Source organism: Streptopelia decaocto (assembly GCF_964273445.1).
Source record: "Streptopelia decaocto genome assembly, chromosome: 2".
In the NCBI taxonomy this organism is placed as follows: Eukaryota; Metazoa; Chordata; class Aves; order Columbiformes; family Columbidae; genus Streptopelia; species Streptopelia decaocto.
The window spans coordinates 156,408,713-156,425,245 of NC_138655.1; the positions used below are offsets into that span (position 1 = coordinate 156,408,713).

Below are 16,533 nucleotides of genomic sequence, written 5' to 3' on the forward strand. Positions count from 1 at the left end.
TAGATTTAAGCATTATAAGAGGTTCTACAAAACGAGGAAATGCTGCTTTTGGAATGATTTAATGACTTAACCAAAAAAACCACCTTCTTCCCCCAACATAGAACTAAACCCAAGCCTTTCAGAGTCCTCTGTGAAAGAGGAACCGGAGCGGTTTTCTGTTTTGGGGGGGCAGGGGGTGTCTGTTTGCCGGCCTCCCCATTCACGGCCCGTTGGTCGGGTCGGTGGTTGCCTGGGAGCTCCGGGACGTCGGAACCACCGAGGTGCCCTAAACCGCTCCGAATTTGTGCACTTGGAATCAGCGGCTCCCAGGGTCTCCCGGGCTTTCCGTCAGCACGTGGGCCAGTTGCCAAGTAGCCTGAAAATTTGGGAGGCGAGGTGCCAAGCTCTTGGCTCCCTTTCAAATGGGCTGCTGAACAGCTGGGAATCTGGATGCTTGGACTTCTCACCAGCCCACCGCCGTAGTTGCTGAGGAGCCAGGCAGGGAAAAAAAGCTGGAATTTGTGGTGCAAACCTCTCTGCTTTCTGTCAGACCTTGGCTGAAATTGAAACAAGTCTGCTAGGTGTTTTAGTTTTGACGTGCTGTCCTCACCTGATGACTCTTTAATGTGATGACGTCTTCTCTCATGACATTTTATTTTACGTGTCAAAATATTTGTTTCACTCGAAATAATACGTGTTTCAGTGTAATTCCTCCACCATCATTATTGTTCTATGGAAATTTCTTCCAAGGATGCTAGGAATGAATTGATGTCTATTTAATAGTGTATGTAACACAATCCAAATTTGGATTGTGTTCTCTCACATCTATAGTTACATCCAATGTGGAGCCAACGGGATGCTCGTGTCTTAAAGTCTTGCTGATTTAACATATTTTTGGACCAGCAAAAGTTTGTTATTGTATTTTTCTTGTGAGAATAATCAGAAAAACTTGAGGCCAACTGGAGATTCAAATGTATGTTGTTGAGAACATTACCTACAACAGGAAACGAGGGGAGAAAGCTTCTGATTTGTACCAAACTGCAATCATGGGTTAGCTTAAATGTTAGTGCTGGCGATTACCCTTCAAAATGAAATGATTTAAATACCGGATGAAGTTAAAACTTTGAAATTTTAAGAGGGCTTTCAGCTTAAAAAGAGTTTTCCTTTCTTATGTTTGCAGGCCTCGGAGTAGAGGAAAAACTGCAGTGGAGGATGAAGACAGTATGGATGGTTTGGAGGCAGCAGAAACAGAAAACACTGTGGAAACAGGTAATGAGAATGTAGTGTTGATGCCGTCTGGATATTGCTTCTCTCTTGGAAATGCATTTGACGACGCAGGACTTTGCTAGACAAGAACAGTTACTTTAATTTGGTAGTAGAAGATGTGCATTTGCACAGATATAAAAGCAAAAACACCTATATTATTTAAACCCATATTAATGCAAGCTATTTGAACCTATTGCTTTCAAATAGTGTAATGGGAATGCCTTTGTAGTGTGGTACTTTGTAGTGTGGTTCTGCTCTGCCCTGGTGAGACCACACCTGGAATATTGTGTCCAGTTCTGGGCCCCTCAGTTCCAGCAGGACAGGGAACTGCTGGAGAGAGTCCAGCGCAGGGCAACAAAGATGCTGAAGGGAGTGGAGCATCTCCCGTGTGAGGAAAGGCTGAGGGAGCTGGGGCTCTGGAGCTGGACAAGAGGAGACTGAGGGGTGACCTCATTAATGTTGATAAATATGTAAAGAGTGAGTGTCAGGAGGATGGAGCCAGGCTCTTCTTGGTGACAACCAATGGTAGGACAAGGGGTAATGGATTCAAACTGGAACACAAAAGGTTCCACTTAAATTTGGGAAGAAACTTCTTCAGGGTGAGGGTGGCAGAGCCTGGCCCAGGCTGCCCAGGGAGGTTGTGGAGTCTCCTTCTCTGCAGACATTCCAACCCGCCTGGACACCTTCCTGTGTAACCTCATCTGGGTGTTCCTGCTCCATGGGGGGATTGCACTGGATGAGCTTTCAAGGTCCCTTCCAGTCCCTAATATTCTGTGATTCTCTGTGATTCTGTGGTTAGATAGACACTTTTCTGTTTTTTCAAGTCTGTATGTAACAAAAATACAGGCTCTGAAGCAGTAGCTGCTATTTTCAGAATACCTGCCGAAATCTAGTATTACGTATTGACCTTCAGCTAACTACAGATTATATACCAAAGGGATAACCGGGATAACCAAATGTTAATGCTTCCTACTGCTGCTTAGAGAACAAGATAAATCTCTGTTCTCGCTTTTGTAAATATTTGTTCCGATAGTACCCAAACGCTTCAGTTACCAGCGGGATCTCGTTGTACTGGAGCGAGGGCTGTTGTAACAGGCTGTGATTTCTGTTCTGGCAGGTTAAGAGTCTAAAGAGACAAACATGAGCCAACACACAAGCGAAAGGCCGTGGTGAAGACCTGTCATCCCTTTGCCAGGCACATGTCGTAGCCATTTGCCTCTTTCTAACCAGGGACTGAATATGTGTAGAAGGATGAAACCTGCCAGGAATGATAAAGCCGTGGCCAGTTAGCAGAAGTTTGTTGGTTTGACAGAAATAAACCTTAAAAATGCATTGAGACATCAGGGTTTATAAATTTAATTAAATGGCCTTATATGTCTAATGAGCAACATGGTGCTAAGAGCAGAAGCTGCTGATCAGGGAGGCATTTGCATGGAAATACCACCGGGTTGAGGGAGTTGTTGAATTATTCTCATAGCTGGTGAGTAAAGGAGGTAGAGTTGTGAAGTCCTTGAAGACAAGAACTTGTGCTTAGTGTAGATGCGTGTGGAGAACAAGCAGAGCATCTCAAAAGGGCCATTTTGCAGCATCATCTTATATAAGCCATACAGTAATATGGTTGTGGTACTGAACGCTGTAGAAGAGGAGGCCTCTGGGCTTTGGGGAGTGTCATGAGTGTTTAGTCACAACTCGTGTTGAGTTTAAGCATTGTTAATGCTTTGTGGAGGGAGTCTAGATTAAAGCTTAACACAAGAATATCTCATTGTTTTATTCTGTCTGTTGTTTTTCTTCCCATGGTAATAAGGTGCTGGTGGTAGTGAACTTGGATGGTCGTTTGCAGCTTCTACAAGTAGGTGATTATCAGTTACTGAAGTTGAAAGCGAAAAAGTTGTAGCAGGCATTTGTCTGTAGAAAAACAGAGTAGGGGAAAGGATGGCGGGTTCTGATTGTGTCCTGTATTTGATTTATTACTCATTCTATCCCATGTACTAGAAACAGCCTTATGAAAATCAGCAAAGCGGACAGACAGTGTGATTATAAGTGGCAAGTATTGTAAATTTTAAATATGTTTAAAAAAAATCAAAAAGAAATCCAAATGTAACAACTGCTGGTACGCTACTGTGTAGGGAATGTAGTGACAGCTGTAATTCTTTGGCTTTACATATCATTATTAACAACACCTACAGTGCTGCGCCCAGGGTGGTTTTGCAAACTGTTCTCTTAAGTGAGAAGAAGCCCAGTAAAAATACATAGGTCTGAAATCCCATTCTTACAGGGGGAACCAGAACAGACATAACAGAGCATTATTGTCTTGAGCGATTTGATAGAGCCAGAATTGCAATTACATTATTTTAAGAGTTGAACACCGTGTGACTCGACAGAGGTTTAATTGTATTAATTGAAAAGGCTGCTGCCTCTAAAACTTATTTGAAGCGCTTATCTGTGTTATTAATAAAGTGCGGGAGAAGGAGTAATCCTGGTTTGCTGCTCCATGTGCAACTGAGTTAATCAATTGAAGTGTATTTGTGTTCTAGTTTATGAGTTTTTACTTTGACTAAGAAGGGGTTTTGTTTTCTCGCAAATAGTGGACTTGCCAGCAATTTGCTGTAGTAGTTGGCAGACTGAAACAGAATATAGTAATAGTACAAAACAGCATGAGATCATCTGAACATACAAAAATGCTTGACATGCAGCTTCTGACATATTTCGAGTCTCTGTATTTCTCGCTTCTTTTCCTTTAGTTTCATTCACGTGTTGAGTATCATCAGGAATTTTTCTACTGTGTGAAGTTCTTGTTTCTTGTTCATTTGGGTTTGGGAGGTTGTTTCTGTTTTATTTATGGAGTGTGGCGATACTGGTGCTCTTTTGTGAGGCACTATTTTAACAAAATGAGAGAATCCATGTTATTAATGTTGTATTTGATATAATGAACGCTAGTTTTAGGGAAAGAAGCAATGTGGGAGGAATGAGAACTCTCCTCACAGGGAATGAAAAAGGAGTTATAATCCCACCTAGAATAAATATGTGTTTTCTAGCCGCTGAATCTTTTGTGGGGGAAAAAAGCAAGTTGGGGGGGGGAAGTATGTACTTAATACACATGATTTCAATTTGTAATGTTAACAGAAATGTTTGCTCAGTAGAAAAAGACTAAAAACCCTTCCTGAAGTGTGTCTGTAGTAGCGCTAAGGCACGGCTGTTTTAAGGACAGTCCAGGAAACGAATTGCTGCCCTTACCAAACTTCTGTGATCTCGCATGTAAAGAGCGTCAGAATTGCAGCAGAGCAGGGTGAGCCACGAGCTGCTCTGCTCATTCCAGCGGGGCCGATTTTCCCCGCCAGCTGCGGTGATTTCGGAGTCCTGCTCGTTTTCTGCCCAGTGCTACGTTCACTTTGGTATAAATGAAGGTAGAATTCTAAAGCTGGAAAGAGGGAAGGATTTGGAATTGGCAAAAGGAAATGTTGGACAAGGGCAGTGATCCTTCCCCTGTGCTCTGCATTGGGGAGGCCACACCTGGAGTATTGTGTTCAGTTCTGGGCCCCTCAGTTCAGGAAAGACATTGAAGTGCTGGAGCGGGTCCAGAGAAGAGCAACACGACTGGTGAAGGGACTTGAACACAAGACCTATGGGGAGAGGCTGAGGGAGCTGGGGTTGTTTAGTCTGGAGAAGAGGAGGCTTAGACGTGACCTCATCACTCTCTAGAACTAACTGAAGGGAGCTTATAGCCAGGTGGGGATTGGTCTCTTCTCCCAGGCAGTCAGCAATAGGACAAGGGGCCATGGGCTTCAACTCTGCCAGGGGAAATTTAGGCTGGAGATTAGAAAGAAATTCTTTCCAGAGAGAGTGGTCAGGCATTGGAATGGCTGCCCAGGGAGGTGGTGGACTCACCGTCCCTGGAGGTTTTTAAACTGAGCTTGGACATGGCACTTAGTGCCATGATCTAGTCAATGGACTGGAGTTGGACCAAGGGTTGGACTCAATGATTTCTGAGGTCTTTTCCAACCCAGTCGATTCTGTGATTCTGTGAATTTGGAAAAAATACCCATTTGCACCCAAATCAACTCTTTTGTAAAAGGTGGTGCTGGCAGCAGCTTCTGTGGAATAAGCAGAGTTTCAGCTTCTCATAAACCCCAGGACAGACCCTTTTCCTTTACCCACCAGCCCCGTCTCTCCTGCTGGTTTCTTGGGTCCTGCCTCAGTGACCATTTTCCTTCTCAGCTTCATACTGCTCTTCCCATCTCTCCCTTCATTTTTCTCCTCAGTGGTTCCCAGCAGGGATGTGTCACTGATATCTCTCTGTCCAGCTGATGTTGAGCTTACCCAGGCCTCCCATCATTTTAGCAGCATCACGGGATGGTTGTGGTTGGAAGAGACCTCTGGAGATCATCTAGTCCAACCCCCCACTCAAGCAGGGCCACCCAGAGCTGGTGGACAGTGTCCAGATGGCTTTTGGGTATCTCCAAGGATGGAGATTGCACAACCTCCCTGGGCAACCTGTGCTCAGTCACCCTCACAGTCAAAAAGTGTTTCCTGACGTTCAGAGGGAACTTCCCGTGTTTCAGTTTGTGCCCGTTGTCTCTGGTCCTGTCAAGACGTTCCAGCCATCACCACCTTCCACCTTTCCAGTGATCAGTAAGGCAGAGTTTATTGTAGAATAGTGTGTTCTCTTGTAGGTCTGCTCATGTTGCTCCTCTCCATAAGAGTAGTTTTCTTCTGATGAGTCTCTGTAATGGCCAAAAAAACCCCAAAACACGAAAGTTTGGAAAAGATGTGCCCGTGTGTGAACACCTGTATGCAAATATAAAATTGGTAATGTAAAGAAAGAAATAACAAATATGGCCTGGTAAGATTATTGTGGGTTTGGTGGCCCTTTGCTATAATACGAATGGAGCCTCAGCTTCTGGTTCTTTTTCCCCATCTTAGTTTCAGCAGTTTTCTATACTTGGTATTTTCTCGGTTCTGCATTTAAATTGACTGAAACTGAGTTCTGTGTGTTAGTTCTTTGGTTATCCCATCTTTTTTTGAGAACACTTGTAAAATATTCAACTCCTCCTAGAATCTGTACCCTTCCCGTCTTTGTATCACTTAGAAATCTTAATATTCAGACTCCCATCTGGGATAAGCGCGATGAAATAAGTTTATTTCAATTGCTGAGTCTTTTAGGAAACTCATAGTGTATCCATCAGGTGTTCCGTGTACTATCTATGCCATCTCAACCTATTCTTAAAATAAACTGATAATACATAAACTGTATTATTTTATCAACGGATAGCTCCTTGCCTGAGTTATTTTCATTAGTAATGTTATTTTCAGATGCAGTGACGTTGCTTGGCCAGTTGATTTGCCTTCCTCTAACCAGCCTCTTTTGTCTCGGGGCAAAGCGCAGAACCAGAAACAAACGCTCCTCCGTGGAGGAAAGTTCCATGTGGAGAAGCTGCCAAGGAATTCTGAACTAATTCAGAATCTCAGCAGCTTTGAAGCAGCCTGGAAAGCACTTGTTCTGAGAATAAAATTACTGCAATATCCTACTAGAGAAAATAAGAGTCACCTTTAGTACCGGTATGAGTCGTACTGAACAGAACCTCCCGCTGGGACAAGTAAAATACACCTGAGAGCAAGTCCTGGTTTGGGTGAATCAATGGCCAAAGCTCTTGTCAACTTCTTAACAGCAAAGACCTTTGAAAATCCACTTTGTGCTTTTCAGACAGAGCATTTGGCCTCATCACCATGTTGCTTGTAACTTCTAAAATTCATGAAAGGAAGAATTGACACCACTGAGGACATTGCCTGTAGATTGAAATGATCCGTAAATATTTGGGGCAAATATGTGCTTAAAAATGCCCTTAAATAGATTCTAAGGCAATTAATATTCCCTATACTCATCATAGAAGGAGTAGTTCCTTCTTCGTTGTGCAGCTGACTCCTACCTGTCTGGCCACTTGAAAAAACCAGCGGAACTGAAGCATCTTGTTTTTATTACAAGCATTTTATTTTCCTTTGTATTCTGGTAAATCGTTTGTAATAAGGAAACCAGACACAACAGGATGTTATTTGGTATTTGCCTTAAAATCGTTACAGGCTTACCTGATAATAACATTTATCATTTTTGCTTCAAATGGGCCATTTAGCAAAATCTCATTTTTTCCTCTGACTGATATCTCCGTCTCAGATGTTTTGAGGGTAGGTAGAATATTTTGTAGTAGGTGGAATCCGTTGTCTCCAAATAAATTCTAACCTCACTCGAGTTTTTCATTGTGGAGGTTATTTCTGAAATGCAACCTCTTATTTTTTTTTCTTATTTATTCAATACTGCTTTTGTAATCCTGATCTCAAACGACGCTTTGTCAAACATGACCAAGAGGTTTTGGAAGGCGTTTTCAAGGATCCAGAATATTTCACGTTAACGTTGTTGCCGTGATGTTAGTGACACGATGAGGGAATTTGCGTTGACATGACCAGTCAAGTATGTTGCAATAGCAGCGTGTATCTTATGTGTCATACGCTCTTTTCCTCGCTGGAAATGGTGCTTTCTCTGTATGTTTTAGTTCTACAGACCCATCTTAATTTTTGGTAACGCTGTGTTGAGGCTGACTCTGCACTTTGGTAGAAGAAATATTAGAGAAATTGAGACCCCAGTCCCACCTCATTAAAATCACAGTGTGAGCCAGGTTTGCTTGGGAGTCCCATAAGCATCTGCCCTGGTAAAACTTTTCCACGTCAGGGACAAAACAAGAAGAAAGTAGCAGGTAAAATAAACTTATTTAGGGTAATAAAAGACATACCCACCTGCAAGGCACTGAAGACTGACCATACTCTTAAATGCAGTAGTAGTGCACATAAAAACATATGGCAGGTGGAAATCACAGAATGTCAGGGATTGGAAGGGACCTCGAAAACTCATCCAGTCCAATCCCCCTGCCGGAGCAGGAACACCCAGATGAGGTTACACAGGAAGGTGTCCAGGCGGGTTGGAATGTCTGCAGAGAAGGAGACTCCACAACCCCCCTGGGCAGCCTGGGCCAGGCTCTGGCACCCTCACTGGGGAGAAGTTTCTTCTCATATTTAAGTGGAACCTTTTGTGTTCCAGTTTGTACCCATTGCCCCTTGTCCTATCATTGGTTGTCACCGAGAAGAGCCTGGCTCCATCCTCCTGACACTCACCCTTTCCATATCGATCCCCATGAATGAGGTCACCCCTCAGTCTCCTCTTCTCCAGCTCCAGAGCCCCAGCTCCCTCAGCCTTTCCTCACACGGGAGATGCTCCACTCCCTTCAGCATCTTTGTTGCCCTGCGCTGGACTCTCTCCAGCAGTTCCCTGTCCTTCTGGAACTGAGGGCCCAGAACTGGACACAATATTCCAGGTGTGGTCTCCCCAGGGCAGAGTAGAGGGGCAGGAGAACCTCTCTGACCTACTGACCACCCCCTTCTAATCCACCCCAGGTACCATTGGCCTTCCTGGCCACAAGGGCCCAGTTCTGGCTCATGGTCACCCTGCTGTCCCCAGGACCCCCAGGTCCCTTTCCCCTACGCTGCTCTCTAACAGGTCATTCCCCAACTTATACTGGAACCCGGGAAATTGCCATCCTAATTCTGTATAAACAAAAATCAGCTCTGAAATAGCTGTTACTACCTGAGCAAGCGCTACTGCGGTTCTTCCGAGAATTGCAGTAGCTTTTTTTAAGTCGAACAAGGAAATAAAATTCTAAGAATCGCTGGCAAGGGGATAACGCAAAAAAAAACATTAGTGAAGTGTTTTTTTTTTTTTTAGTGTTGCTTTGTAAACCTGCGGTGTGATGGCACTTTAAATGCCACGGGCAGTTCTGTTTCCCCTTCTCCAAAAGGCCGAGCTGCAATGGGGACAGTACAGGAAAGTCAAAAATAGCTCCTGTGCGGGGATCAGTTAAGGTAAAAGACTTCGGCCTGAAATGATACGACCAAGGAGGAATTTAATAGGGTCCCACAAAACGATGAGGGGTACGGAGAAAACCATCAGGGAACGATGACTCATTTTGTTTTGCAACATGAAAATTAGGGGACATCAGGTTACTCTCAGAGCACAAAGGTGTGTTTGCACTCGGCATCTGCTTAATTTATAGAATTCATTGCTACTGGGTGCGTTGAGCGTGACAAATTTGACACGGGTTGCCAAAAGACCTGAACAAATTCATGGAAAAATAATCAGCTGAGTGCTGTTGAATAGCAGCCCTGGCTTAGGAAGTTCTTGGTTGTGGATCACTGGGAGCTGCTTGTCCATAATATGGTGTCTTCGGGTTAGAATGATCAAAATTGTAATTTAAACGGACCTACATTGAAAACTGGATTTTTATTTTATAACTGGTACAAAACTTGCACAAAGTTATTCTCCGTGCAAAATGTATTTAACAGATCGGAGTTCTGTTAGATTGAAAAGTATCAAAATATGCTCTGAAATGTACAAAAAAAAAGAATGATCTAGGCTTTCTTCTCATCTCCACAGAACAACTGTCGCAGTAAGTAAATCACTGCCATGTCCTTCAGGTAGGAAAAAAATAGATAAGTGGTGGTTTTAAAAGCAGATAGAACATATGCAACACTTGCAAAAAACCCAGCAAAACACTTCTGATGCAGTTGTATGTGTTGTTGTTTATTGTTGTGAATAAAAATTTACAGTGTTGACTTTAGATGAAGAAAATACGCCTCTGTCCGTGGAGAAATGGTTTGTGCCGGTGGTTCTTACTGTCACACTCCAACTTCAGGATGGTTTTTCTGTCCCTTTCTGTGCCATGGTTGTGTTTTTAGCAGGCAGGAATAGATAGGGACAGACTCGACGCAGCCCAGGCAGTGGCTGTTCACAACCAGCACCCTTGGTGTGTATTTTGAAATGAATTGGCTTGTGTGGGTTGGTCTGCAAGGGCCGCAGGTGATCTGCATGGCACCGGTTACCTGCAGCGGGTCCGTTTGTTCCCTGTGTTCAGCTGCTCAAACCTACACACGTGGAGTTATTGTATAGGGAAGATTTCTGCATGTGAGTGATCGCTCTGTTTCTCAGGCACTAGCAGGAAAGGTGAATTTTCAATTAAATTGTGTCCTGAACCGTAATGGAGTTATGAACTCTGACTAGTGGAAACTTGTTTTGTTCCTAAGTTGGGATGACGAGTGAAACTTGATACTTATAGAACTAGATAGGCATTTAAAATTCATAATTTACATTCCCTCGTTAAAGCTGCTTTTGATGCTTTTGCTACACTGACCTGGTTTCTTCCTCTGTCTAAGCTACTAGAAGCTGGAACATTTTGGTGGTGGTTGTACTTCTGCAAAACCCCTTGTCCCGTTAGCTGTTTTCTGATGCAGCGCTACCCCTTCCCTTTGCAAAAATAGCAATTGCATTTGCTGGTTGAACGTTTGTTATTCCCTCTTGCTGAACATCACAGTGGGCAACAGTGGAGACATGGAATGTCCCTGCAGTGTTTGGTGATACTGGTGTTTGCCAGCCTGCAAAACTTTCTGGTCTTACCGAAAGTTTTGGAAGCTCGTGACATTTGCTTTGCTGTCCAGCAAATTAGCAGTAAGTCTGAGTAGAGACCCAACCAGTAAACTGGTGGCTGATAGGCCAGAAGGCTGTGCCGCCATCCAGAGACCTGGACAGGCTGGAGAGTTGGGCGGGGAAAAATTTAATGAAATATAACAAGGACAAGTGTAGATTCTTGCATCTGGGCAGGAACAAAACCAGGTTCCAGTATAAGTTGGGGAATGACCTGTTGGAGAGCAGTGTAGGGGAAAGGGACCTGGGGTTCCTGGGGACAGCAGGATGACCATGAGCCAGCACTGGGCCCTTGTGGCCAGGAAGGCCAATGGTACCTGGGGTGGATTAGAAGGGGGGTGGTCAGTAGGTCAGAGAGGTTCTCCTGCCCCTCTACTCTGCCCTGGGGAGACCACACCTGGAATATTGTGTCCAGTTGTGGCCCCTCAGTTCCAGCAGGACAGGGAACTGCTGGAGAGAGTCCAGCGCAGGGCAACAAAGATGCTGAAGGGAGTGGAGCATCTCCCGTGTGAGGAAAGGCTGAGGGAGCTGGGGCTCTGGAGCTGGAGAAGAGGAGACTAAGGGGTGACCTCATTAATGTTTATAAATATATAAAGGGTGAGTGTCAGGAGGATGGAGCCAGGCTCTTCTTGGTGACAACCAATGATAGGACAAGAGGTAATGGGTTCAAACTGGAACACAAGAGGTTCCACTTAAATTGGAGAAGAAACTTCTTCTCATTGAGGGTGGCAGAGCCTGGCCCAGGCTGCCCAGGGAGGTTGTGGAGTCTCCTTCTCTGCAGACATTCCAACCCGCCTGGACACCTTCCTGTGTAACCTCATCTGGGTGTTCCTGCTTTGGGGGGATTGGACTGGATGAGCTTTTGAGGTCCCTTCCAATCCCTGACATTCTGGGATTCTGTGTGATTCTGTGATTCTGTGCTTAAACAGTCAAATGGTTGCACCTGAACAATAGTGGAATATTTATTCTATGTTTATGGCAGCTGCTTTGATTTTTTTTCTTTTTTTCATTGTCACTATATAACGATTATTATCTCTTAAGATATTAACAGAGATTTTAGACGTTTTTGGCGGTAGAACTCTTTCAGTATTTTCAGTTTCTGACTTGGAAAGTGTTTTCTAACTTAAAACAAACACACACACACAAAACTTTTGGATATAGTGGTGCGTTGCCTTTGCCCGATTGCCGTAGCTGAGCCCACACATACATCTGCTTGTCTTGCTGTAGGTTTACCCAAGTGGCTTGCAGCTAGAAAACAGAATTCTTTGCAACAAAGGAACATTTTGGATCTTTAGTCAGTGTTGCTTCATCACATCCCCAAAGGAACGTGTGACCGTGTAATAAAATCCCAGCTGTCAGCGTCCTTCCCAGAGCCCGGCGTGAGGGTCTGCAGGGACCCGCGGGGGGTCACAAAACCCGGGGCTTCCCCGGTGAGATGCGCGTCCCATGTGTGTCCCGTACGCAGGGAGAGGCGTCTGAGGCGGGAAAAGAGGAAATTGTCAACACAGTTATTGTTCTGAACACCGTAAATCTCTAGTAAATAAAGGGACCAAGCTGCTATTAGGAAGGTGGGTAATCCACGTAATCGACGGAGGATGGTGTGTGCTATTTGTTATTTTCTTCAATTATTCACTGCGTTCTGCTCTAGAAAGAAGAATAAAATATTATTAAGGGAATAAATTTTGAGTGCTTAAAATACAGCACCTTTGTAGAGATGTTTTTCTTAATTTGAAAAATTCCAAATTTCTTCTTAAGCAGCGTGAAAACTAAAGCTTGTCTGTGCAACATAGAGCCCAGTGTATACATCTTTTTTGGGGGGTGTTTTTGTTGTTGTTTTGTTTTGTTTTGCTTTTTTGTTGTTATTTTGTATGTCCATCCTTGGAGATGCTCAGAAGCCCTGTAGGCCTAGTCCTGGCCAGCCGGCCCCGGGTGGCCTTTGCTTGAGCTGGGACTGGGCGCGGTGGCCTCGGGTTGCCCTCCAGCCTCAGCCATGTGAGTCTGTGAACAATACACAGGCTGTGAAGTGTAGAATCATGGAATAGTTTGGGTTGGAAGGGACCTCCAAAGCTCATCCAGTGCCACCCCTGCCATGAGCAGGGACATCTTCACCAGCTCAGGTTGCTCAGAGCCCCGTCCAGCCTGGCCTGGGATGTCTGCAGGGATGGTTCATCCACCACCTCTCTGGGCAACCTGGGCCAGGGTTTCACCACCCTCAGTGTCAAAAATTTCTTCCTCATGTCCAACCTGAATCTCCGTCCTTTAGTTTAAACCATCACCCCTTGTCCTATCACAACAGGCCCTGCTAAAAAGTCTGTCCCCATCTCTCTTATAGGTCCTTTCTAAGTATGAAAGTCTCACCCCTTTTGGTGGCCCATACAAACAGGAACTTTACTTCTTGGGGATTTCTTTTAACCTTAAGGAGAAAAGTGTCCTCACTAGTCCTGGGGGGGAAGAACTGTGGGTGGAATTGTCGCAATTAAAAAGTTTTATCTGCTATGTTTCCTAGTATTTTAATAGGAGATAGTGACGTAAGAAAAGAACTTAGAGATATTTGGGAATTGCATAATTAGCTTTTTTTAATTCTCATTTCCCCCCACCAACTCATTGTACATGGGCAAGACCTTCGCTTTGACAGAAATGGTCATGAAAATAGGCTGCAAAATAAAGCCTTGTATATGAATCTACAAACGAGCTCCACATTTACTAATCATTTGTGGTTCCTTCATGCCCAGAAGCTTCAAAGTAGGATGCCATAACGAAGCCTGATGAATGTTCAGTAAATACAGTGCAAAGCAGTTAACATGTTGTGCCACGTGCTTCCAAGCACATCTCTGAGGAGGTGATGAGGGCACCTCCTGTCCCCTTGACGTGTCAGAGCTCCATCTCCCAAGCATTGGACTCACGAAATACATCATTCTGTTCTTCCTGAATCTTCTGTTGGAAAACTTTGACGCAGTTGAAGTATGGCACACACAGCTAACGCAAACTCTGTTTTCATTCTGTTTGGTGGGCACCGTGTTTTCAGCCTTCCAACGGCATATTGAGACACCGTTTGGTTCCTTGCAGAAACAACAGCTGAGATGTTGTTTGTCTCATTTAGGATAATTTGGGTCCCTTCTCTCCTAGAGAAGCAAACAGCAGGGGGAAGAGCACCATAAGGATGTAATCTCATATAGTTGTTGTGTGCAGTGAAACAATCTGTGTCTCCTCACACAGTCCAGAGTTTTTGAGAATGAGTTAGCGCCCGTGAACTTTGCCTTTCCAGTGTAATGGGTGCCCAGTAATGTATAATGAGATGAAAGCTGGCAAAGAGTAAATAGCTTTTGCTTACTGGAAAGTTTCTGCGGGCACACAGTGAAGCAGAGTTCCTTTTGTGGAATTTAACTAGGTTTAATAAAGCCGCCAAGATGGATCAGCGCAAGGCTGGGATTTCTGGTGGTCTTCCTTCAGCATGTGGGTGTCCTGGGCTGCGTTGTGGGTTTTGCTTTTAGCGATTTGGTGCTTGCCTGTCTTACAGGTGTTTGTGTTTTATGCTCTTTCTTGAGGCTGTACTTAGAAATTTGGTGGTTACTTGCATAAAATGACCCTTTACACCCAACATACTTTGAAAACGCGCTGCAGTCCATTGCGGATTTCTTCACCGGACGCTGCCTGTTTCGAGAATCCTTGTCCGGGAACGATTGCAGGGATTGTTTGTTCACACATGCCAAAAACTAAGGGCGTGGGGGTTTGATTTATTCTGTTCTCTGTACAGAGACATTTACTATTACAAAGGATGTATTACAACAGGATATTTATTTGGTGTCAAATGATTGTCGAGCATTTTATTTTTCGTTCAGGATACACTGGTGGAATGGATTTAACGTGAGCTATTTCGCCTTCAGACAGGTAGTAATTTTTGGACGTTTCAGATGCTCCAGAACATTTCAGATAGAATCACAGAATCGCAGAATGGTTTGGGTCAGATGGGACCTTAAAGCTCATCTAGTCCCAACCCCCTGCCATGGGCAGGGACACCTTCCACCAGACCATGTTGCTCAAAGCCCCGTCCAGCCCGGCCTTGAACATTTCCAGGGATGGGACATCCACAGCTTCTCTGGGCAGCCTGTCCCAGTGTCTTGTGACCCTCATGAGAAGGAATTTCTTCCTTATATCTAATCTAAATCTCCCCTCTTTCAGTTTAAAGCCATCACCCCTTGTCCTGTCACTACCTGCCCTTGCAGAAAGCTTCTCTCCAGCCCTCTTTAGATGTTGGAAGGCTGCTGTGAGGTCTGTATGATACTGAATAGTTTCACTGAAATAGGTGAAGCAATTCTGGTTTACTCCAATTCAAATAAATATCTGTAACACCCAGTCATGAACAGGAATTTCTTATTCTGTTTTTCTTAATTTTGTGGTTCTCTTCACTATATTTTTGATGCCTTCATTGAGGGTTTTAAACATTATACATTGTCTTCCTAAATGGGTTCACTCTAGGTTAAAGAGTAACTTTACTTCAACCTTTGTATGTCAAACACGAAGGATTTTGCCGTCTTCATGTGCTCTAGTGGGCATATTATTTCACTATTACAGATCAAGCTGTGCAGTTCTATGTTCTGAGGATTTTCCTCTCTTTTATTATTCTTATGAATAAGATGAAAGTTTGCAGCAGGATTTGTGCATATCCACCCATCTTGCAGCTTCTTCTACCCGTCCATTTCTCCACTTGAAGCCTTTATCATTTGCAACGCTTGATTATATTTTGACATGTTGTGTATTCATTTTTTTAAAGAGTGAATGTACCTTCTGCTTAAATCTTCCAAACAATCTGTTCCTCTAGCTGGACTTCTTCGAAAGAGCTGTATGTGTTGGCCTCTTAGCTCAAACCGGGGTTCTTGGGAAGCTCTAGGAGGAGTGTGACCCAGGTCCTGGGTCTGGCTCTGCTGTGGGGAAAGAGGCAGCAGCCTGGATTGTGACAGGAGGAGGCAGGAGTGTCTGAAGCTGGAATCACAGAATCACAGAATGTCAGGGGTTGGAAGGGACCTGAAAGCTCATCCAGTGCAATCCCCCCATGGAGCAGGAACACCCAGATGAGGTTACACAGGAAGGTGTCCAGGCGGGTTGGAATGTCTGCAGAGAAGGAGACTCCACAACCTCCCTGGGCAGCCTGGGCCAGGCTCTGCCACCCTCACTGAGAAGAAGTTTCTTCTCAAATTTAAGTGGAACCTCTTGTGTTCCAGTTTGAACCCATTACCTCTTGTCCTACCATTGGTTGTCACCGAGAAGAGCCTGGCTCCATCCTCCTGACACTCACCCTTTATATATTTATCAACATTACTGAGGTCACCCCTCAGTCTCCTCTTCTCCAGCTCCAGAGCCCCAGCTCCCTCAGCCTTTCCTCACACGGGAGATGCTCATCATCTTTGTTGCCCTGCGCTGGACTCTCTCCAGCAGTTCCCTGTTCTTCTGGAACTGAGGGCCCAGAACTGGACACAATATTCCAGGTGTGGTCTCACCAGAGCACAGTAGAGGGGCAGAAGAACCTCTCTGACCACCCCCCTTCTAATCCACCCCAGGTACCATTGGCCTTCCTGGCCACAAGGGCCCAGTGCTGGCTCATGGTCATCCTGCTGTCCCCAGGACCCCCAGGTCCTTTTCCCCTATGCTGCTCTCTAATAGGTCATTCCCCAACTTATACTGGAACCTGGGGATGTGCCAAACCATGCCTGGCAGAGTCCTAGGATTTTTATCTTATTTAGGTTACAAAATCAAAGTATGGAGGAGTGCGGAAT

General features: G+C 44.6%; 1 protein-coding gene across 14 annotated transcripts in view; it reads left to right on the forward strand.

The window, feature by feature from the left end:
• Positions 1 to 16,533, forward strand: part of KMT2C (lysine methyltransferase 2C) — a 203,464-nt gene that overhangs the window by 52,356 nt on the left and 134,575 nt on the right. For all 14 annotated transcript variants that reach the window (XM_082046506.1, XM_082046501.1, XM_082046503.1 and 11 more), the window contains one exon: positions 1,160 to 1,248. In XM_082046506.1, the coding sequence (XP_081902632.1) occupies positions 1,160 to 1,248 (89 nt within the window). The remainder of the gene's footprint in view (positions 1 to 1,159; positions 1,249 to 16,533) is intronic.